Source organism: Anolis sagrei, chromosome 3 (genome assembly GCF_037176765.1).
Source record: "Anolis sagrei isolate rAnoSag1 chromosome 3, rAnoSag1.mat, whole genome shotgun sequence".
NCBI lineage: Eukaryota > Metazoa > Chordata > Lepidosauria > Squamata > Dactyloidae > Anolis > Anolis sagrei.
In genome coordinates, this window is record NC_090023.1 from 14,203,363 (window position 1) to 14,227,370 (window position 24,008).

General features: G+C 40.5%; 1 protein-coding gene and 1 long non-coding RNA gene across 14 annotated transcripts in view; one reads left to right on the forward strand and one right to left on the reverse strand.

The window, feature by feature from the left end:
* DLG2 (discs large MAGUK scaffold protein 2) overlaps positions 1-24,008 on the reverse strand; it is a 1,355,349-nt gene that overhangs the window by 899,047 nt on the left and 432,294 nt on the right. The window contains exon 1 of one of the 13 annotated variants that reach the window (XM_067466504.1): positions 3,440-3,787. The exons of the other annotated variants lie outside the window; for them this stretch is intronic. Coding sequence (XP_067322605.1) covers positions 3,440-3,481 — 42 coding nt within the window. The 5' untranslated portion in view covers positions 3,482-3,787. Of the gene's footprint in view, positions 1-3,439; positions 3,788-24,008 lie in introns of those variants that run through there. 13 annotated transcript variants of the gene reach the window in all.
* On the forward strand, positions 3,871-9,744 carry LOC132772262 (uncharacterized). Its single transcript, XR_010909620.1, has 3 exons — positions 3,871-3,946; positions 6,800-6,868; positions 7,574-9,744. It is a non-coding gene; the product is annotated as an uncharacterized lncRNA (long non-coding RNA).

Sequence of the window (24,008 nt, forward strand, 5' to 3'; positions counted from 1 at the left end):
ACAAAACAAGCAAAAATTAACAATGATATTCTAAGAAGCACAATAACTTCCTTGTGCAATGCTATAACACAAGAATATCAGATCCAAGAGCAACCTTTTCTGTATGCATTTGTTAACCAGCAATTACTAAACTGTGTTCCAACTGGGTATACTAATAGACTGAAAATGTTGCCATGTTGGGTGCATCTACTTCTCTGTGCCCATTGAATCGGAGAAATCCAGTGAAGCACTGATCGTCTTTCTCTTAACCATATATGGACTATGACATCATCCCACAGAAGGGCTGCAATCAGGATTCCCTTATGCAATCAGTGCTACATCTGACAAACATCAGGAAATCCCAGAAAACATCGTATCATACTTTATATCCTAAATCAGTGAGTAAAAGAGATGGTACCAAGAGCAACTTCTAGCTACAGATGAACACAGCTATTTCTTTGGATATTTTATCTCTAATTTCAAAACAGATGCCCCAGGTTCAAACACTAATTCATAAAATGTATATAGGGGTACATACATGTGTTTACGTATGTTTGCACAAGCCTACTCCAGGGTGCTAACACCGTACAGTAAACCCATTGGATCAGTTATGAGTGTAGCGTAAAATCCCATTGTTTCAGTGGCTTTACTACAGTTACAATTAGTGATTGGATTTAGTCTATGTACATATGTGGGAATGAAACATTACTCCGATTGAGAAAAATGTCCTCTGCCGACTGGAAACAGAATAGGAAAGCTATTTCCATTGATTAACTTTGTTTTTTTCATTTAGGTAGATAACTTAAAAACCTTAACGCATTTAACACTGAAGTGAAAAAGTTAATTACTGACACAGTAAAAAATGCAACAGTATTTGTCATGCACCCGAAGGATGCTTCCTTTTTGATTTAGAGTTCTACATTTTGTTAATAATGTTTATTTAAGCAAGGTTATCTTAAAGAAAAAACACAGTCAGTATAAATGTTTTGCATATGAATTCTTCTCACAATTCTACCTTGTTTCTGGCATATACAATTTGATTTAATCAACCTGATTTTTAGTATCTACATGCTGTAGTTAATGTCAGGAAATCTATGAACGCTGACATGTATCCATCATTTTTTAAAAGAGCAGAACTACAGTCAGGAAAATGTGAATAGTTATCAAATTGCAAAAGTTATTGTCTCAGTTTCATCCCAATTTTTATCATTCACCAGTAAAGGACATTAAGGATATTGTGATAGGAATAAAACTCAAGAACAAGACTTGTTGGGGGAAAACAAAATATTCTAAACTTGTAATATCTTATTAACATGTATTGTTGAAGGCTTTCATGGTCAGAATCACTGGGTTGTTGTGAGTTTTCCGGGCTTTATGGCCATGTTCCAGAAGCATTCTCTCCTGAAGTTTCGCCTGCATCTATAGCAGGCATCCTCAGAGGTTGTGAGGTCATAACTTCTGAGGATGCTTGCCACAGATGCAGGTGAAATGTCAGGAGAGAATGCTTCTGGAACATGGCCATAAAGCCCGGAAAACTCACAACAACTCATCTTATTAACAAATGTTAGCATTCCCCAACAGCATATATACAACTGTATACTTATGAGATTTGGGTCAATATGTGATTACTTTCATTATATAAAAAAAACAAGTATAGAGATCCAATCTACAAATACAAGTTCTTCAAGCTGTATTTCTGTTTCCATATATCATAGCGTTCCCAAAGTAAACTGTATGGGGAATACATATACAATGACAGGGAATTACATACATTCAGATAAAGACATGGAGAATGGCCAGATTGACAAGTGATTGTATTAAACCACAGGTATAAATATAAATATACAGTTATATAATCTATGTACACAGATTTATTTACCCATGCATATTGATAGGGAGAATGCCCAGGAGCCAATCTAACTAGCAGATGTAAAGAATGTGTGCAGTCAGTTCCCATTCTCTGGAAAATATTCATATTGCACAGGTGAATGCCGATAACCTGAGACGAAGTTCACAGATGTCAAAAATTAAATATAGAGTTCCTTGCCTTCTGGACATCCACCAGTGAATGTTACGGATGACATTTAGGTGACAGACAGCCTTCCCTGGTTGACCCCGTGAATTTTCAGACTTTCAGAATACTCACCAGGGGCTGTCCACATTTATCATTCACCTCATTTCAGTCTTTCTATGGATCCTATCAATCTGAAACCAGCCCCTGGCAAAATTCATCAGCTGAACCAGTCTGCCCATACTAGCTTTGTCATCAGTTCCAAACACATGGGTTGAAAAAAAGACCCCAAACTTTCTCATGAACATTCAATAAGGTAAGACTGGAGGAAGCAAAAGAAGACCCTTTACAAATCCTTCTCCAAGTCATCCCCCTCGTATTCTTTGATGTGAGTTCGCACCCACACATACACTTCTAGACATAACGGGAACACCGACGACAATGGCTCCCCAATAGGTTGACAGAAGACTAATTCATCTAAATTATGCAACTCCATTCTCCAAAGCAGGCTGGCCCAATTGTTCAGCTTTCATCAGCTGAGCACAAGTGTCAATGATCTTTTCAGCTTGGTTCGTCCTCCACTAGGGAAACCATTTCACAACTTTTACCTTAAAGTTAAGAGGAACCGGGGACAGATTAATTAAGCAAAGCCGACACATGTTAATACAGCTGGCAAAAGCATCTTAACCATGAGCCCAGAACTTAGGAAGCAAAAAAGGGATTCTTTCCTTAAACATCTGGAGATAGGGAGGGGTAGTTGGGGGTACATGCTGCTCCCCACCCCTTTCCAACATAGTGCTCCCATCTCTGGACATTCGTCTAGTATCTGAGCTGTCTGCATTTTGTGACAAGTTGGAAGTGGATGGGCGCACAAGTCTAGCTTCAGCAGACAGATCTCTGTTTTTTCCAGACAGATCATTAGCAAGAAAACAAGCAAACTCCTTTCACTGGAGGGGATGAGGAGAAGCCAAAGCGAATGCATTCTGATTTATACGCCTGAAACCAAAAAAGGCGAAACTGGCAGAGAAGCGGAGAGCCTCAGAGCCTCGTCCCCGGCCTACTGGGAGCTTGATGAAACAAAACCGAGTTGAAGCACACATACACACACAAATACCTAGCATATCATTCTGCAAAGCAGGAGTCGAGCCCGACCCGCAAATGGCTACACCCGAAAGATCATTAAACCCTGGCGCATGAAAACACGCTTCTCCAATTAAGGCAGGCAGACACCATAAAACAAAGCCTCCACAACCACCTGTGATAATAGCCTTGTTCCAAGCAGCATTTTCCAAAGTAACAAGCAATACAAGGTAGACATTTTCTGCAGCCGGCTTTTTGGCTGTCATGGTTTTTGTTTGACTGCTGTTAAAACATAGCAAGATCGATATATAAAGAAAGGGAAGAAAGACAGACAGTTCTGCCGAATAGCTGTCTCTCGCCACCTCTTACCTTCACGTTAGTCCGGAGTGCACAGTAACATGCAAAAAACATTGCAGTAAACAAGGAGCATATGGACCAGGACGCAGCTTCTCTGCTCTGCACAAACCATATACCACATACACACACACGATCCTCAGCATGTGCCTACTAAAGAAGCATTCATTCTCTCTCTGTCAGTTTCAAATGCATTGATCTCTGGGCTTTTTTGGCTCCCCCCGGACTAGAGGAAAGACATGTCTTGAAGGCACTGAATGAAAGCTACACGTCTCTTCTTGCCTGCCTATACGGCGGCGCATGATGCTGCCCAGCTATGGCAATTAGGAGAGATTTCGGCAGCTGCAACTTAAGGGACTTCAGTGGCTGTGCATTCCAGCATTTTTGAAAATCAGTGTGGAAATGAAACCGGGCGCGAGGGAGGGGGAGAGAGCCAAAGAGGAGGAGGAAGACAATGACGGTGAAGATGAGAAGGAGGAGGTGGTGAAGGAAGAAGAGTAGCTCCCCAAAGGGGGAGAAAAGGTGAGGATTTCAAACCGTCATAAGCTGGATTCCTTATGCTTTGAAAAGGCATAGAGATTCCAGCTTTCTTTTGCAATGTTTTACAAATGGAATTAATATGATGTGTGAGGAACGAGGGGGAGAAAGGGGGAAGGGAAACCAAATGTGGTCTCTTTTCTATTCTGAGATTTACAGTCTTGCCTCGCTGGGGATGCAGTTCTCCTTCGAGTAGAGACAAATGTCAAATTCAGCCCATGACAGATCCAATTTGCAAAGACAGGGTCTGATTTAGGGACAGCACTGGGTTGTCTTAAAGACCACTCCTTCAGATTCAGGAGTCCCTGTGTGCTATTCTTTTATGAACTGGGATAATAACTCATTTCTTTTCTGTCCTTCAGCAAGTTGAGGAAACAAGATGGTTATGAAAGACTGGGCAGTTAGGCATTGGGGTGGGGGCTGGGTGTGGGAGGAAAGAAGTCCCACACGGGTGTGACTTTTAAATGTTATGTATGTGTGAGCTTTTTAAAAAGCATGAGGCAAAGGGTAAAAAACGCAAGGCAAATTCATGCCTCCTATCAGCAACTCTGAATGGATCATGTTGTGACATCTGCTTGGAAATGTCATAGCTCAGGCAAGTGGGAAAACCCTTCTTTCACATGGCAAGCTAGTTCTTGCTCAGTTGGAGATTTGGGTGCATGCGAGTGGTGCGTTGCATCATTAAGTGCCCCTCTGTAAAAAAAATTATTATTATTTGCACAAAAAACTAGAAGGTCTTGGTGAAAAACCTTGATATTTAGATGTCAATGTGCAGGGAGTTTTGCAAAACTATTTTTTTACTTTGACTGAATCTATATTACCAAATAATGCAATTTAAGCAGCACCAAACTGCATTATATGGGTGTATACTGACCATATAATGCTGTTTAAACTGCATTATTTGGCAGTGTAGCTCCAACCCCTGAAAGGAATGAGCAACTACAGAGCAGGTGAAGCCCATCCAATCATCCAATCATCCAATCATCAGACCAATCATGTCATGGTCTGGCACACTGGAATTCGGGTGACATCACTTTTGGCCACCATTTTGACCTATTTTCCCTAGCAGAGGTGGAGAGACTCAGAAGCAAGGGGGAAGCCCTGCAATTGCAGGTGGTTGGGGATGCTTTTGGCCACTTTTAGGGCCAATTAGTTTCAGACAAAGTACAAAATATTGGTTTTCACCTTTAAAAGCCCTACATGGTTTGGGTCCAGGTTGCCAACAGGATCGCCTTCTCCTGTACAATCCATCCTGAATAATTCGGTCTTCTGTGGGGCAGCTATTCTAGCCCAGTAGAACCCGACTGGTGATCATCATCCAGAGGACCTTTTCATTGGCCACCCGAAGACTGTGGAACGACCTGTCGGAAGAGCTCTGACAACTAGATCAGCTATCGGAATTTAAAATATATTTGAAAATCTATCTCTTCCAGGAGGTCTATCACGAATTTTAAACTTGCATCTTATATTTAATCTTTGTTCTGTGTAATTAAATATGCATTTTGTAGAAATGTATTTTAATATGTGTATTTTACAGAATGTGTTTAGATGGTTGTGTGTTTTAGTGATGTTGTAACCCACCTTGAGCCATGAGAAAAGGTTGGTAATAAATAAAATTATTATTATTATTATTATTATTATTATTAAGGATAAATCAGTTGTGTGTCTTCAACTTGTTTCTGATTTATGGCAATCCTAAGATGGGGTTCTCTGAGGCTGAAGCTGTGACTTCGCTAGAGTCAGCCAATTGATTTCTCTGCCAAGGGAGCCTTGTTTGACCTCATATCTGCTTTCTTTTTGCTGGCCAGAAAATACCATTCCTAGTCTTAAACTTTAACTGCTTGGGATTGTTGTTGTTGTTGTTATTATTGTGTGCTTTGAAATCATTGTAAGCCTATGGCAATCTGAAGGTTGCCTATCATAGGGTTCTCTTGGCATGATATGTTTGGAAGAAGTTAGTGACTGTCTTCCCTTGAGGCTGAGAAAGACTTCCAAGCCTCAGCAAGGATTTGAACTCTAATAGCCAAAATCATAATCCAAAGTCATAATCCAGTGCTCAAACCACTTCACCATGCTGGCTCTCTCTGTCTGTCCATACAGTCTATCAATTCTCCGTTACTTTCTTGGAGAGGAAAAGAGGAGAAGCCAAAGTCCAAAGTAATAGCTCTGCTGGGGATTCAACCTCCTCCCCATCAACAAAATCCACCAAAGGTGGATTTCCAAAATAGCCTTGAGAAATAAAGGCATAAAAATGATTTCTCTCCCCCACTTACCACCCCGCTGCATTAACACACCCACTGCAGCAGATTTCGCAAAAGACATCGAGTGGTAACATTTGGCGTCAACCTTTCCTATCAGTGCCTGACAAACCGAGTAGGATAAGCATAACTTAATCATATCTGCCAATGGCTTTAGGATTTCTTCAAACACCAAGCCGTTACATCAGCTCCTGCAAATTCAGTGGAGAAGCTAAAGCTGTGAAGGGGAGAAAAAACCCTTCGTGGAATTTAAAGAAGAACTGACAGGGAAAGACGTGGTGGTGGGAGACGCAGTTTCTTGAACTTCTCTCCAGAAGAGGGTTTTCACTCGGAAATGTTGCCAGTCCCGAAGGAAGAGCTATTCTTAGCCCATCCTTGGTTGTGCCATTTTTTAAAAGGGTGAGTAAACAAACCATGTTTAAAGCATGTTGCCTGCGCAGTACCCATTCACAGCCACTTAATAGGATTCCCATCACTCACTTTTTCAGGGTAAGCTGTGTGCAAATGGGGTATGGACCTTTTGCTTGGTTCATTTTTGTCATAACAAGAACTTACCAAAATGTACGTATTTCCTCCTTAGCAGGGCAGAAAGAACTGGAGGGAAACTGCAATTGGCAGATTTATCTTTCCAAGCAGAGGGCACTGAAAGGTAAGCTCTTAAAAGGATGGGCTGAAATCCCTGTGTATTCAAGCATGCGCCGGATGCAAAATCAGAGTTGCCAGTTCTTTGTATTATCATGGAGTTCTTATTTTACCAGCTACACAGCAAGCAGGTAATGCCTAAACTGGGCATGACTTTAGCTATTAAATATGGCCAATGTGCAAATGCGTGAGACTTTTGTTCAGGTTTTTTTAAAATAAGCAGGACTTTCAACATTTGCATATTTCTACATACAAAGAATAGGAAAAAAAAACCTTGAGATTCAAGTGGGAGAGAAATGTGTCTAATCTAATAACACAGAATGGGTTCCTGAACTGAGAATTTCCCACCCTCTTCTTACCGTTTTCAACCCACATTAATGCACTGATGGTTAATGCACAATAGCTGTCTTAAGTTACACAAGTCATGTGGGGTGAATTATTGGCCATGGTGTAATAGACATATTCAGCTGGCTTAAGTGCATTCTGGACTGTAGAAATAATGCTGCCATGGTTCAATGCCATGGGAATATGAGAGTTGTAAATTCGTAATGCACTAGCACCCTTTGGCAGAGAAGGCTAAATACCTTGTCAAACTACAATTCTCATGATTCCACAGCATTGAGTCATAGCAGTTAAAGTAGTGTCAGGTTGCATTAATTAATTCTTTAGTGTAGATGTATCCAGCATAACTCTTTTTTCCTTGAAAACTTAGCCACTGCAGGATCCTCCAGCCTGATTCTATATCCTGGAAGATCGAGGAAATGTCTGTAGAAGACACTCATAGAATCACAGAGTTGGAAGAGACCTCATGGACCATCAGTCCAACCCCCTGCCAAGAAGCAGGAAAATTGGATTCAAAGCACCCCCGACAGATGGCCATCCAGCCTCCGCTTAAAATCCTACAAAGAATAAGCCTCCACCACATTTCTCTGGGCATCACTAGGTACTCTGGCATGATTCTATGGTCAATTTCCTGGAAGACCTAGAAAATATCTAAAGAACTATTTTGTCAGACATCTAAAGACATCCTTTTTGTTAAATATCTAAAGACATCTTTTGCCTGGGTAATTTTTTTTTTTTTGTCGTGTCAGGAGTGACTTGAGAAACTGCAAGTGAGAGAATTGGCCATCTGCAAGGACGTTGCCCTGGGTAAATGAAACTGCAGTTGCCAGTAAACAAAGGTATGATGGTCACATTGTCAAAGTGCTATAACCGTGCAAGATGGAGGTGGTATTGGCCATGGATAAACCAGAAGTGGGTGTATAGTTCTTCTGGCTGTATGTTTATTCTAGTTAAAAAAAAAATTTTTTTTTTGCATTTTTCAGATTCTCCTGCATTTAGAAAAAGAAAAAAAATAAAGAATATATTTAATTGGTTGAAAAGTGTTTTTCAGCTGTTGATCAACACTAATAAGAAGAATGTTGAAATAAGAAAACGCTTCCAGGTCCAAGCTTTATTTTGCAGTTCAGAACTTATTCTACACAAAATGGATACTTTGCTCAGAAAGATAGCTTTTTTTGAACAGGAAATTGCATTTTCTATGCAGAAAACACCTGGTTTCATGCACAAAAAAATCAATTTCTTATGCAAATCAACTGATTTCTGCAAAAGTAAATTTCAAATTGTAAACAGCAGAAAAAAAACCCTGAATATTTTAAAGACTTTCTTGTAGCATGAATAAACTTGCTGAGAGTATTTTTGGCTTGAAATGTGGCTAGAACCATTGACCGATTTGTCAGTTTCAGTGGTCGCCCATTCATTTCTGAACTCAATTTGAGGTTCTGGTTGGACAGTCAAAGCCCCCCTTCTCCCAAAGGCTGAGAGTACAATATTCCCAGAATCACTTTCCTCTACAGTTACTTTAAGTATGTATATGCTGCCCTATATCCAATGATCACAAAGTTCTCAAGATCCTAGATGCCTAGATAGATTTTCAAATACAAAACAATTTAAAATATTCAACAGTTCTTTGAAATTTAAAACAATTAATAATATTGGGTTGCTGCAAGTTTTCCGGGCTGTATGGCCATGTTCCAGAAGCATTATCTTCAAAGCTTGACTGGTTGCTGCTTAGGGGGATCCTTTGTTGGGAGATGTTAGCTGGTACTGATTGATTCTTAACTGGAATTACCCTGTTTTTTTAATGTTGCTCTCTATTTACGATCCGTATTTTAGAATTTTTTAATACTGGTACCCAGATTATGTTCATTTTCATGGTTTCCTCTTTTCTGTTGAAATTGTCCATGTGCTTGTGGATTTCAGTGGCTTCTCTGTTTAGTCTGACATGGTGGTTGTTAGAGTGGTCCAGTATTTTTGTGTTCTCAAATAATATGCTGTGTCCAGGTTGGTTCCTCAAGTGCTCTGCTATAGCTTTGAAGCTGCCAAGCCATTAAATGCTAATTAAGGTGGCTAATTGCAACATTCACTCTTATCTCAAACAGAAAAGAGTTCTTTCTAACAACCTGGACATTTCACGATATATAAACCCCACTTGCCTAGTTTCCAACAGACCTCACAACCTCTGAGGATGCCTGCCATAGATGTGGGTATTTTTTATTTGTCATGTCAGAGCAACCAGTCCGTTATATTACATTTCTAATAGAACAAAGCAAACAAACAGACAAATACAAAACTTGTGAGTTTGGTAGTTGGTTAAATGTCCTTTGACCAGTATCTGGCCACTTGGAGTGCTTCCGGTGTTGCTGCAAGAAGGTCCTCCATTGTGCATGTAGCAGGGCTCAGGTTGCATTGCAGCAGGTGGTCAGTGGTTTGCTCTTCTCCGCACTCGCATGTTGAGGATTCCACTTTGTAGCCCCATTTCTCAAGATTGGCTCTGCATCTCGTGGTGCCAGAGCGCAGTCTGTTCAGTGCCTTCCACGTCGCCCAGTCTTCTGTGTGCCCAGGAGGCAGTCTCTCATTTGGTATCAGCCATTGGTTGAGGTGCTGGGTTTGAGCCTGCCACTTTTGGACTCTCACTTGCTGAGGTGTTCCAGTGAGTGTCTCTGTAGATCTTAGAAAACTATTTCTAGATTTAAGTCGTTGACGTGCTGGCTGATACCCAAACAGGGGAAGAGCTGGAGATGTCTCTGCCTTGGTCCTTTCACTATTTGCTGCTACTTCCTGGCGGATGTCAGGTGGTGCAATACCGGCTAAGCAGTGTAATTTCTCCAGTGGTGTAGGGCGCAGACACCCGTGATAATGCGGCGTGTCTCATTCAGAGCCACATCCACTGTTTTAGTGTGGTGAGATGCGTTCCACACTGGGCACAGATGTGGGTGAAACATCAGGAGAGAATGCTTCTGGAACATGGCTATGCAGCCTGGAAAACTCACAGCAATCCAGTGATTCCAACCATAAAAGCCTTCAACAACACAATGAATAATATTAAAAAAAATAAGATGACCCTGTTTACTAATTTAGTTCAGTTTCTGGTTTTGATCTCCTTTCTTAAAAATTTGGGAGGCAAAAAGTAGGACAGATGTGTTTTGGTGATGGCACCCACAATTTTCAACAGTGTCTCCAGGGAGGGCTACTTAGCCCTAATACAGCTTGCTTTTAGACAGACAGCTTTACTTCGGTAAGTGTTTTCACAACCTGTTTAAGCTTTAACTTTTTAGTGCTGCTACTGCCATTTATGTGGATGAAGTTTTTAGTTTTCACTAAAGTGCTCAATCATTTTTAGTAGTAGGTTTTGAAGTTTTCTTAAGCATCCCATGTTGCTTTTTTAAATGCTATCCACTGAGCATTTGTTTAAAAGACTGAGGTTTGTTCATTTATTGACTAGCATCTGGTGAAGTTACTGCAAAAGCGGTGGCACCGTGGCATAATTTTGTTTATAGCCTAGAAGAATATACTCAAAGAAACTAAATCAAAAAAGGAGAAGGCCAACAAATAACGCAAAGGGGCATGAGTGCTGAAGAATAGCCTGGGGGTAACCCCTGCCAGAAGATAAAAGGATAAAAATCACAACAGAAAACAGAATGCTTACTCAACTAGGAATTCTTTCTGTCCATCAAAATGCTATGACTTCTCACATTTTTTTCAAAATGCCCAATATTTGGGACAGCCCTAATTTACTCCAATTGTAGACTTTGGAAAAGGTGTGTTTTTCAAATAAAAATAACTTTTTTTTTGCCATCACATGACATTGTTGCCTCATGTTTAACTTGTTGTCCACAAGGACTCCAAGATCTTTTTCACACATACTGTTCTCAAGCCAGGTGTTGAGAGCAGTAATAATAATAATACCAAGAAAACCTGAGATTTAGCTCCAGCCTCAGGAAACCACTGGCTCTTCAGTTCCCCTGGCCTGGCCTACTGCCAATGCCTGCTTTGGATCCACCAGTGAAAAGTAACTGACCACAGGATCCATAGCATGAGATGATGTGATTCACTGGAAAGACAATAATACTCAGAAAGTGGAAGAAAGATGGATTGATTCAGTTAAGGAAACCATAGCCCTGATTCAAGCAAGGTAGATGGAGACTATGGCCCCTTCCACACAGCTGAATAAAATCCTACATTTTCTGCTTTGAACTGGAATATATGGCAGTGTGGACTCGGATAACCCAGTTCAAAGCAGATATTGTGGGATTTTCTGCCTTGATATTCTGGGTTATATGGCTGTGTGGAAGGGCCCTGAGGTTTTTTTAAACAGGCGTTTCATTTGTAACCTAGTCATAAATTGAAACTGACTTGATGGAACACATCAATAACATAACAAGGGATGTTCATGGTTTTTAGCCCGGCACAAAGGAATTGTTGAACTAGAACTGCATAACCAAATCTGGCAAAGAGAGGAATGTGAAGGAAAACTGCCACATGCACAAAGAAATACATTTCCAAAGAAAGGCAAATAAGGTCCAGTCACTAAAAATGGAGGCCAACCCAAAGTTTCCCTCACCCCTAGTCAAGACTGAGCAGAAATTTCCATGTAAAAGAGCTCAGTAGTCAGCCAATGAACCTGGCTATTTACAATACCCCTTGGCAGGGGGAGAGATGGAGGAGTAATCAAAAACCAGCCAAGTAACATGACTTGACTGCAATCACTGCAATGAGTCACAATAACCAATGCTAATTTGTTGTGGGTTGTAGTTTAGGACACCTTCAGGGCAAAGAAACCTACAGCCCTCAAGATAATATTGGACTTCAGATCCTAACTGCCTTGGCCAATACAGATGATGAGCAGACATGATGAGAATTGTAGTCCAGCACGGTCAGGTTGACATGATATATCAGATATAGCCCAACTCCAACAGGTTCACACAGTCCTCATTTCTGCTGCGAACCGTGCATCTACCAGCATTGCTGCACAGCACGTACAAAACAGAGTGAGAATATTGGGGTCAACAAGCCACACTGAATCCTTTTTACAAATAAGACGCTCCATTTCAAATGCAGATGGGAACACAGAGAGTAATCTCTCCGTGTTCACATTTCAGATTCTTTGAGGCATCAATGTCTCCTCTTTCCTGCCCAAAACGAAATGCCCTCCTTTTCCTCCCCTAAAGAAGACCCAGAATCGCCCTGACTGGTCGATTCCACGTGGTTCATTATTTTGACTGCCTCTGGCAGGTTAAAGTCCACTGCAGGGAAAGAATCTGCCAGACTTGCTGGAAATAGCAAAGCAACACAAACCCCCGGGGCTTCTTCCTTTCAAGGGCCTAAGAGAGGAGAGAACCGCTCTGCAGAAAACATGTCACTGCACACACAAAAAGTAGGTTAGGTACGAACTAAATTGGAGGCACAGAGAAGGGAGAAAAATCTTTCAACTCTCCTGCCAGAAATATACTTACAAGTTAATGTGGGCATACTAAGGAAGGCATACGTCTTTAACACAAAAATGAGAAATCAGAGCACAGAGAAGTTGCAATGCTGCCAGTGCTGCTGGTGGTGCAGGGTCTGGGAGCTGCCTTCCAAAAACATAATGCCTCTAAGTTCAGTTAGAAATAAAAATTTAGTGCAGTGTTTCTCAACCTGGGGGTCTGGACTCTTGGAGGGGGGGGGGGTTATGAGGGCATATCAGAGGGTTGCCAAAGACCATCAGGAAACACAGTATTTTCTGTTGGTCATGGGAGTTCTGTGTGGGAAGTTTGGCCCAATTCTGTCATTGGTGAGGTTTAGGATCCTCTTTGATTGTAGGTGAACTATTAATCCAAGCAACTACAACTCCCAAATGTCAAGGTCTATCTCCCCCAAACTCCACCAGTGTTCACATTTGGGCATATTGAGTATTTATGTCAAGGTTGGTCCAGATCCATCATTGTTTGAGTCCACAGTGCTCTCTGGATGTACAACTCCAAAACTCAAGGTCAATGGCCACCAAACCCTTCCAGTATTTTCTGTTGGTCATGGGAATTCTGTGTGCCAAGTTTGGTTCAATTCCATTGCTGATGGAGTTCAGAATGCTTTTGATTGTAGGTTAACTATAAATCCCAGCAACTTACAACTCCCAAATGACAAAATCAATCTCTACCCCCAAACCCAAAAGTATTCAAATTTGGGTGTATCAAATGCCCAATTTGATCCAGTGAATTAAAATACATCCTGCATATCAGATATTTACATTATGATTAATCACAGTTGCAAAAGTACAGTTATGAAGTGGGAAGTGGAAATGCCAGTTTGCTTTATCTTGATTAATCAACGGGAAAACCAACCCTTGTGCCTCACAGGTTGGAGAGGAAGTTTCAGGCACTATATCATGAAACAGCTGATCTAAAATTTTGGCTGCTATATATTATATTCTGGTACCTGAAAAATTACTCCTCCTAAATGTAAATGTAACCCTTTCTCCAGATGGCAGATAAGATTCTGGAATCTTAACACTGTAACCTTAAGCTGTTGTGGTTTAGAAAAAAGCAGGGTTTTTTCCCTATCTATAAATTAAGGTTAGTTCTGGAGACAAAGCAATGAAGACTCTCTCTCTATAACTATATAACTCAATCTTCTCAATTAAGCTTATCTATCTATAATATCTCAATACAGCTCAATACGCAATATACTATCTATATTAACTCAGTATAGCTTAATACTTATCTATAATGTATATATATACTATCTATAGCTTAATATAGCTTAATCAATTTAGTTTTTGCAATGGTTTTCCCAGAGCTACCTGCCTAGCCATCAGCACATCAGAAGTCTTTCCTCAAACTGAAAAGGCAGGGGAGAATCTAAAATGGGGATCTTTCCCTGGGAGAAAAGGTGGTCCCTAAACTCAAAGAGCTGCTCTCTAAGCCAATAGTTGCAAAGAGGCCTGCAGACTCTGATACTATTAACTTTTAAGACTCTTGCAAAGCTGCAGCAGCTCTGGGAGAAAATGCAAGAGGAAGCAACCTCAAGCAACTATAAAGTAAGGCAAATCAGGCTCCTGGGAGACGGAACAATATCTATTATATGCATTCCCTGCTGGGCAGGACAGGGACTTGAAATGCTTCCAGCTTTTGTTGGACTTCAACTCCCAGCATTCTTCATCACTGGTGTACTAGACCCGCTGGAAGTTGCAGCCCCAAAACATCTGGAGGGTGGGACTGGGAGTCTATTCCTTTCATTGGTGGGGAAATATAGAGTTTAGGTCCATCTATGTCTCGGTGTCTTTTCCCTGAAAATTACTAGGTCTAGGAGAAGGAGAATAGAAGGGCATTTTGTAAATACTCTTCATGGTTTTCAGAAACGTTCCAAAAGAATATTACAAGAAGCTCCAATCATTATGAGCATTTGATCTGAATCCTTGCAAAACATCAAACCCCTTCTGGGCTGAGCAGCAGGGAGCTCATTGCATCCCTGCACTTTAACCAACTGAAAATATAGTGCACCATATGAATGTGAAATAGCCCAAATCCAGGGGGAGAACGCCAATGCAAGTTGAAGCAGATCAGGAGGAACAAAGCAGAAGCAGAACTTTTTTTGCCAGATTCTGCAGATGTTTTTTCAGTCTTTCAGGAAAAACATCAATCCCACTGGATGACATGTAAATCATATCCAGCTTAAGAATTTGTGTATGTCAATCTTTGGAAACATGATAGCACATTAACATATACAAGATAGCATGTGAATACACATCATCTCTATACAATGCATACAGCAATTTAGATATAGGTTGTTGTTAGCTATGGCCAATGACCCACAGATGTTGCACTATTCAATAAAGAAGTTGCATAAGTGACATGATTTTATAACTGTAAGTGATATTGGGTTGTTGTAGGTTTTTTGAGCTATATGGCCATGTTCTAGAAGCATTCTCTCCTGACGTTTCACCTGCATCTATGGCAAGCATCCTCAGAGGTAGTGAGGTCTGTTGGAACTAAGAAAAGTGTAAGTAGTATTGTTGTGTTTTTAATTGTTTTTAACCTTGTCTAGATTTTTTTAAAAAATTGAATGTTTATGTAATTGTTGAATTGCCTAAGGCAGGGGTCCTCAAACTAAGGCCCGAGGGCTGGATATGGCCATCCAAGGTCATTTACCCGGCCCTCACTCAGGGTCAACCTAAGTCTGAAATGATTTGAAAGCACACAACAACAACAACAGCAATCCTATCTCATCAGCCAAAAGCAGGCCCACACTTCCCACTGAAATTCTAATAAGTTTATATTTGTTAAAATTGTTCTTCATTTTAATTATTGCATTGTTTTTAAATTTTTTTTTTTTTGCACTACAAATAAGATATGTGCAGTGTGCATAGGAATTCATTCTTTTTTTTTTTCAAATTATAATCTGGCCCTCCAACAGTCTGAGGGATTGTGACCTGGCCCTTTGTTTAAAACGTTTGAGGACCCCTGTTTAAGTCATTGAATTTTGCCTCTTCTACAAGCTGCCTTGAGTCCCCTTCAGGGTCGAGAAAGGCGGAATATAAATATAGTAAATAAATAAATAGTAAATGAATAAGCCCATCAGTGAATATTTATGATACACTAAAGCAAACTAGGGTGTTAGCCCAGAGTCCCGTTGCCACCACAAGTGTGTTTCAGACTCACAACATGTGTATTCAAAGTCAGCCAAGTATAGTACAGTTTGAGTGGACTTTATGAATTTCAGGAGTCCACAATCTGAATCCCTTCTTGGCCATAAAAACCCATTGGGTGAACTTGGGCAAGTCATACTCTCTCAACCTTTGAGGAAGGCAATAGCAAACTCCTTTTAACAACTGTTGACAAAACCTATGATAGATTCACATTAGCATAATCACAAGTCAGAAAATATTTCAAGGCATCCAAACAAACAACCTGAAAGAACACAAAGCATTGGCACCCCCCCCCCTCCCCCGGGGATTTGGGCTATTTCACATTCATATGGTGCACTTTGTTTCAATTGGTTGAAGTGCAGTGATGCAATGAACAACAGCAACTGTGACGGCGCTAGTGGTGCCACCTATATGTAGAACTGTAAGTTGCAGGATTTGAACTGTTGTATCATACCTGATTTTGCCTTTTTATCCTGTAAATGTATAGTTAGATTGATTGGTTTTTATAGCTGTCAATCAATGTTGTTTGCACCAGTTGAATTGCTCCTCCTGCTCAATTGTTTGACCTCACCTCTTCCTAGAGAGCAGGACAGTGTTTCCTTTTCCATTCCACCATTAAACTTTCTATCAGATGGACATGAGAGAGAGACTTGGCTCTGAAGCCCTTGATTAAGTTACCTCTCAGCACCAATTCTGAGGTTCTTACCCTTGAGACTTATGCTTCATGTTCAGATCAACCTGGACGACGTTGGGAAGTCTCAAGCGCCTTCAAACCAGTTCTTTGGCACCAGAGGAAGGCTTTGTCCCTTCAAATATAGGCCATTGGAATTGGGGTTGTGATTATTCCGATATTCACAGCCATTGAGAAAGAGGGAACTTGGAAAAGCTTCTCAGCTGCAAAACTCCTTGGACCCAAGACAACCAGAGACTGTAATGTATATTTTCCTTTACCCCTTTGAAACTTCCAGCTTATTGCCTTAAAGAGATAACTGTTTGAGAACAATAAAAACTATTTTGAGTTATTTACAATGTTTTGGTCCTTGGGAGTTCCAGTTTTCCTAAAGGAGGGCAAGAAGCAATCCTCTGGGGAAAGATGTCACGTCCATGCCTCTTCCACTAAGAGTTATAGCCCCCAGGTGCAACGGCATATCAACAACAACATGAGTGTCCCATTCATTTCAGAACCTATCTGAAGGAAAGCAGGTCAGCACAATGGCAGCTGGTGGCTTCCATTTCAGTCCAGGTTTTAGTCTGAACTTTAAAGGAGACATCCAAATGATTTTGTAAATGGTGGCTGGTGATTTATATGTCAGTTAGGTCATGAATCCACTCCCACTTTTTATCCAAACATCAAAAGAAGCTGCCTAAAAGACACTGAATCCTACCCCTCAAATACATTCATATTTTTAAAAACACCTTTTTAATAGTTCAGATTGAAATGCAGAGCAGATTCATTGCTCCACGGATATGGACACCATTAGCTACCATTGCATTTTGCATACAGCTCTTGAATAGTTCTGCCGATAAATGGTTTTCCCTGCTCTCCTTCCTCTTTCCAGCATCCTCAGAAAACATTATGCCTTGGGCCCCATCCACATTGCCATCTAATGCAATTTGAAACTGCATTACATGGTCAGTGCTGACCCATATAATGCACGTCAATGTAATTAAACTGCATTATATGTGTCTACACTGACTATAAAATGCCATTTCAAACTGCATTATATGGCAGTGTAGATGGGGCTGTAGAGATCTACAAAGGCAAAGGATAGAGATCCTTGTCACTATAGAGTTTATAATAGAACGCAGTCAAAAGAAGAAAGGAAGATCAGACAAGGCTAGTGGGGGAAGCCTGTAGACAAAGGCAATTATATCCACTTGTATTCTGGGAACAAGGCTTGAAGGGATAAGTTAGGCTGCAAAGCAAAGGAGGGTTTTTAGGAGCGATTGGAAAGGAAAGATATGGCATGTCAGTTTGGAGTCCATTGTCAGCTGGCTCCTCATTCTGTTTACCGGGAAGTTACTCGAATTGGGAGGAGTGTTGCCATTTTCATTCGGCAAAGATTTGGCCCATTGGCTACAATGGGAAATTTTAAAGACTCAATCCTCAGTTATTTTAAGGCCTATCTGCATGAAACCTACCTCAGTTTTAGACCTCATTTACAACTGCAGGCCTGACAAGTTTCAAAAAAATTCACCAATTTACTGATTTTTTAAAAGAATCGAGTCCTTCGGGAGATGCTCGCGGGGTACAAATAAAGTTAATAATAAATAATAATAATAATTTTAAGTTTTAACCACAACATTTTTTAAAAACATATTCCCAGAACTGCAAGAGGGGATTCTGGGAATTGTAGTCGCCATTTGTGCCCACTCTCAGCCAATCAGAGCATGGACACAACCAGGCTTATCATTGACTGAGAAACAGAGAAGCAGTTCCCATAACTGGTTAAACTAGGTAGGGCTGGGTTGTTGTAGGTTTTTTCGGGCTATATGGCCATGGTCTAGAGACATTCTAGACCATGGCCATATAGCCTGAAAATGCCTCTAGACCATGGCCATATAGCCCGAAAAAAACCTACAACAACCCAGTGATTCTGGCCATGAAAGCCTTCGACAATACATTAGGTAGGGCTGTTGGGCGGTGCACTTTCAGAACATCTGAAGTCTGCATTTTACCCATTCCATATACATATGTGTGCAGACACACATGAACTGCTCCCCATTCCTCTGTTCCACCATGAAAAATACTGTCACTTGCATGTTTGATATGTGGATCAGCACTTTCTTGTGCCTGAGACCACAAAAATTACTGGAAAACCCTAGTGACAGCCATCTTGTCAAATTATTGGGCCTGGGGTATAGCATCCATACTGAATTGAGCAATAATATCACTCTATTCAGCTATGGTCCAATCCCATCTAGAATAGTGTCCAATTCTGGGCTCCACAATACAAGGATACTGGCAAGCAAGAGCATATCCAAAAAGGATGACCAAGACAGTAAAAGATCTGGAAAACAAACACTGTGAGGAAAAGCTTAGGGAGTTGGGTATGATCAAGATGGAGAAGACAAAACAATGACATGACATGATAATCATATTTTAATGTGTGAAGGCATGTCAAGTAGAAGATGGAGCAAGCCTTTTTTCAGGTGTTCCAGAAACTAGGACATGAGCAAGCAGTGTTCCGTCTTCCAGGAGCATAGTTTGCATTATCTTTAGTTGCATGGGATACTGTTCCTTTGCATTTCCCCAGGGTTGCTACAATATCAGCTGCACTATGAAAGTTAACAGCATTAGAGACTAGAAAGCCAGCCTGCAGGCCCCCTTTGCAGCTATTGCTTCAGAAAATATCTCTTTGGGTCTAGGGACCGCCTTTTTTCCTGGGTTGAGATCTCCATTTTGGAATTTTCCCTGCCTCCTTCAGTTGAGAAAGAAAGCTTCAGATGTGCTGTTGGTCAGCAGGTAACTCTGAAAACACCACTATAAGAACTATTGAGATATTGAGCTATATAGAAGCATATTGAGATTCAGATAGAGAAGCTATTGAGTACTATAGAGATAGATAGATAGAATAGGCATTGAGTTATATATTGAGCATTACTTCATCTCCAAAGCTAACCTTGAGCTATAGATAGGGGAAAAACCTGCTTTTTTCTACACCATAGCAGTTCAGGGTTAGGGTGAAAGATTTCAAAATCTTATCTGCCTTTTGGGGAAAAGTTATCTCATTAACTAAAGGAAAAGAAAGAAAGATCATCTTTATGGTTTCACCAATTGACTGTTTTGTTTGTAACTTTGCCAAGCTGTGCCAAGTCTGCGAGGACTTTGAGAAATAAATATTCTGTTTTGATGTTTAAAGACTGAAGTAGTCTCAATTGCTAAAAATCTCAAGCTTCCAAAGAAAGACCCCAGCGGTCCACCCAGACAAAGAGAGAAGCACATCTTAGTCTATTTTTATAGGGTCTGGATGTGACGGCACAAGCAGATGCAAATTATAAGAAATTTGATTCCACCAAAGCATTAGAAAAAGATTCCAAAAGGTTTCGGCTATTTAGTGGTGGAATAGATTGCTTCAGAGTGTTGATGCACTCTCCTTCGTTGGAGGTCTTTAAATAAAGTTTGGATGAGCATCTTTGAGAGTGTTTCAGTTCTGTATTCCTGCATAGCAGTGGTTGAACTGGATTGCCCTTACAGTCCATTCTGATTCTGTGAAAATGGAATTTAATGGGCTCAGAGTCTGTACTTCTGAGTCTCAGCCGGACAGTCCCTGGCGGACCATGAATTACACCATACTGTAACTGAATGTATGGATTAGGTTTAATGAGCTCTGTTATAAGTCTAAGTGTGGCCAAGGAGAAGTGGAAGCTCTGGCCGGCAAGATACTTAAAAAGTATTTTGAACTTATGTGATCTTCAATTTTATCAGAGAGCGGCTGAATAAATTATGTACATGTCTGTTCCTGTCTGATCTTATATACACAGGCATTCTTAGCACCAGAATGTAAAGGTTGCTATGGCAAATCCATTTTCCCCTTGCATTTCAAAAGATTGGCAAATAACAAAGGCTATCCTTTGTGGGGGCCTCTTCATATTTATCCTCTTTATATTTTACTTCCTTTGACATTCATACCTTTCCAAGTATTGTAAGTAACGCTTCTCCAATCTGATGGTCTCTAGATGCATCGGACTACAGCCTCCACGTGTAATAGTCACAATAGGACAAGTTGAGGAACTCTTATCCACAATTCTGAAATCTGAAATACTCTTAAATCTGAAATAGTTGATATGAGCAGCTGAAATAGTGGCACCTTTGCTTTCTGATAATTCTATGAGCAGAATTATCAGAAATTTTGTATAAAATTACCTATGTTTATAAGATGTATAAACATACACAGACTGGGCTGTGGCGCAGCTAGTTAGTAGCCAGCTGCATTAAATCACTACTGACCGAGAGGTCATGAGTTCGAAGCCAGCCCGGGTCATAGTGAAATCCCAACCATTAATAGTCTAGCTTGCTGTTGACCTATGCAGCCCAATAGACAGTTGCATCTGTCAAGTACGAAATTTAGGTACTGTTTTATGTGGGGAGTCCAATTTTGCTAATTTACGACACCATAAAACCTTCCAGCAGCATGCATAAGAATAAGGAAGTACTCCATCAAGGACTCGGTGTCACAAGTGGATGGTGAAGTGGCAGCTCCCCTTGTGGTGGAATCAAGCATACCCTCATGAAGCCAGAGAGCTGGAATATTAAATTGCCTCTGTATTTGTCTATATATGTTGTATGTCTAATGGCATTGAATGTTTGCCATGTATATGTGCATTGTAATCCACCCTGAGTCCCCTGTGGGGTAAGAAGGGCAGAATATAAATAAATAAATACACAAAAAATGAATTACGTGCTTATATTTGAGTCCCACCTTCATAACCTCTCATTATGTACACACTGTATATGCAAATATGTTGTTCATTCATTCAGTCTTTTCTGACTCTTCATGACTTCGTGGACCAGCCCACGCCAGAGCTCCCTGTCGGCTGTCACCACCCCCAGCTCTTTCAAGGTCAATCCAGTCAGTTCAAGGATCCCATCCATCCATCTTGCCCTTGGACGGTCCCTCTTCCTTTTTCCTTCCATTTTCCCCAGCATCATTGTCTTCTCTAGGCTTTGCTGTCTTCTCATGATGTGGCCAAAGGACTTCATCTTGGCCAAGATGAAGTATGCAAATATAGGGTATTCCAAAATTAGGCGGAGGGGGAAATCCAAAACCCAGGGCATTCCTGGTCTCAAGCATTTTAAATAAAGGATATCTTTATTAAAAATTATATCTTGGGGTGCACCAGATGCAAGCTTCTGGAAAAACTGCACCCCACCATCAAAGCACTTAACACCCATCATGCTGTTCTTTAACATGTTTGCATTCTTTGCACTGGTGTGCAGGGGAAAGCATCTGATGGAATTTGGAATAAAAAGCACACAATTTCCTTAGAAGTGATTGCTCTTGGGTTAAAATTTATGTATTCTTTATGAACTGACTGTCAAGTAGGATTTCAGAACAACACTCAGGCACAAGATCCATGAAAAGCTCTTAAAAACAGACCTGCTGCAATGGGTCTGCTGCAATAAGCCTGCTGCAATGGCCAAAACACTAAAATTTCCTATGTGAGGAAATGTATGATGGCACCAGCAGAATTTCGGTTGTAAACTCACTGTGAAAATCTATGCATGCAGTCTTCTACATTCACTTGGATTGGGGTTGTACAAGAATTGGGACATCCGTAAGAATACCAAGATGGTTGCTTATAATGCTATTGTCCTCCTAAAGGATACAAGATCTATATACACTTATAGTTGATGTAATGAATTGAGGAAGGAATCTAAGAATATTGAAGGTATTGCTGTATTGATGTATTGTTGTTTGCATCTGAAAAATCCTGCAAATCTCTTGGGAAGACCGGTGGACAAATGCCAGCCTGCTGGAAAATCGCCAGCATTGAAGTGATGCTCCTACGCCATCAACTCCACTGGACTGGCCACATTGTATGAATGCCAGACCACCATCTTCCAAAGCAGTTATTATACTCCCAACTCAAGAATGGAAAAAGGAATGTTGGTGGAATTGATGGACAGAAAAAGAGATTTAAAGATGGGCTTAAAGCCAACCTTAAAAACTTTGCCATATACATTGAGAACCAGGAAGCCCTGGCCATTGAGTGCTCTCACTGGAGGTCAGCTGTGACCAGCAGTGATGTGGAATTTGAAAAGGCACAAATGGAGGGTGAAAGGGAGAAACATGCTAAGAGGAAAGCGCATCAAGCCAACCCTAACTGGAACCACCTTCCACCTGGAAACCGATGTCCTCACTGCAGAAGAACATGCGGATCACGAATAGGGCTCCACATTCCCATGAAGACACTATACTTCAAAGGCCATCATACTCAAACAATGAGGGATCACCTAAGTAAGTAAGAAAAAAGTGTACAAGAAAGTAGAAAAATATGAATAAATATGCTAGAGGACCTAGAGATTCCTAGAGAGATCATATGAATCCAATCCGCAAATAATTAAATCCACAAACGTTAAACCAGAAAATGTGGAGGGCTGTCTCTATACCTCTGCTCCTAATAAAGTCAGTTTGCAATGGGGCATCTCTCTGGAAAAGTCTCTTTAAGCATATAGTATACAGATATCTTCTTACACAATTCCAAGTGCTAGAACATAAGATTCTTCTTATTATTATTATTATTACTGCTACTATGAGTACTATTACTACATCCCACTTTCCTCTCCTAAAACGAGATCCCAAAAGCATGCATTTTCCATTTTCCATTCCTCCTGCTGCTATGCAAATCTAGATCTTATGCTTTCAAGTGCACTTCCATGGCACTCGAGTCCATAAAGTAACGGAATGAATTGTTAATTCACAATCATTTTATTAAGTAACATAAAATTTTGACACAGGCTATTATTTTTGCCAATTTCCAGAACAGCCGCACACATAAGCAGAATAAATCTGTGGTGTATTATGTTTGCTAAAATTAAATCAGGAGCTTTTAGCCTTCTAAGCATCCTGTCATCAAAAACAGCATTTTCCCATACTCAATTCAGTAGGAGCCAGAACATACTAAGGATTGTGGTCTGACCAATTTAAATTAGAAGTCCCATAAATACAAATGAACATCTTACCTAAGGCAATCAATGACACAGATCTTATGCTGGAGTTTCATGGCATATACCTCTCCAATATAAAGTTATACATTGATAGTAGAGTTATGCATTGAATGCGCTAGGCAGTCTCTGTGCCAAATGCTGAGCCAAGATATAATATATTATTAAATGCACCATCAAATCTGCAAATTCGTCCATGTGCGATGTGTATCCACATGCAAAGTGTATTTGCCTGCATTATGACAATGCATACACAACTCAGGTTCTGTAGAAATGAAAATGGATATCCTCATCAATGAAGTTTAACTGGGAATTATATGTACATGTTGGACCAAAACTGGATTCCAACTTTTGCATTTGGATCCATGTGTAATTATGCCCCCTGTTTTTGTTGGGTTGTTTATTGTTTTTTGGAAGAGCATTTCTAAATATTTGAAAAACAAGTTGGAAAATGTATTTCTTAAATGTTTGGAAACCCTGAGAAGGAGAAGAAGAATCTTGAACTGACAAGGATTT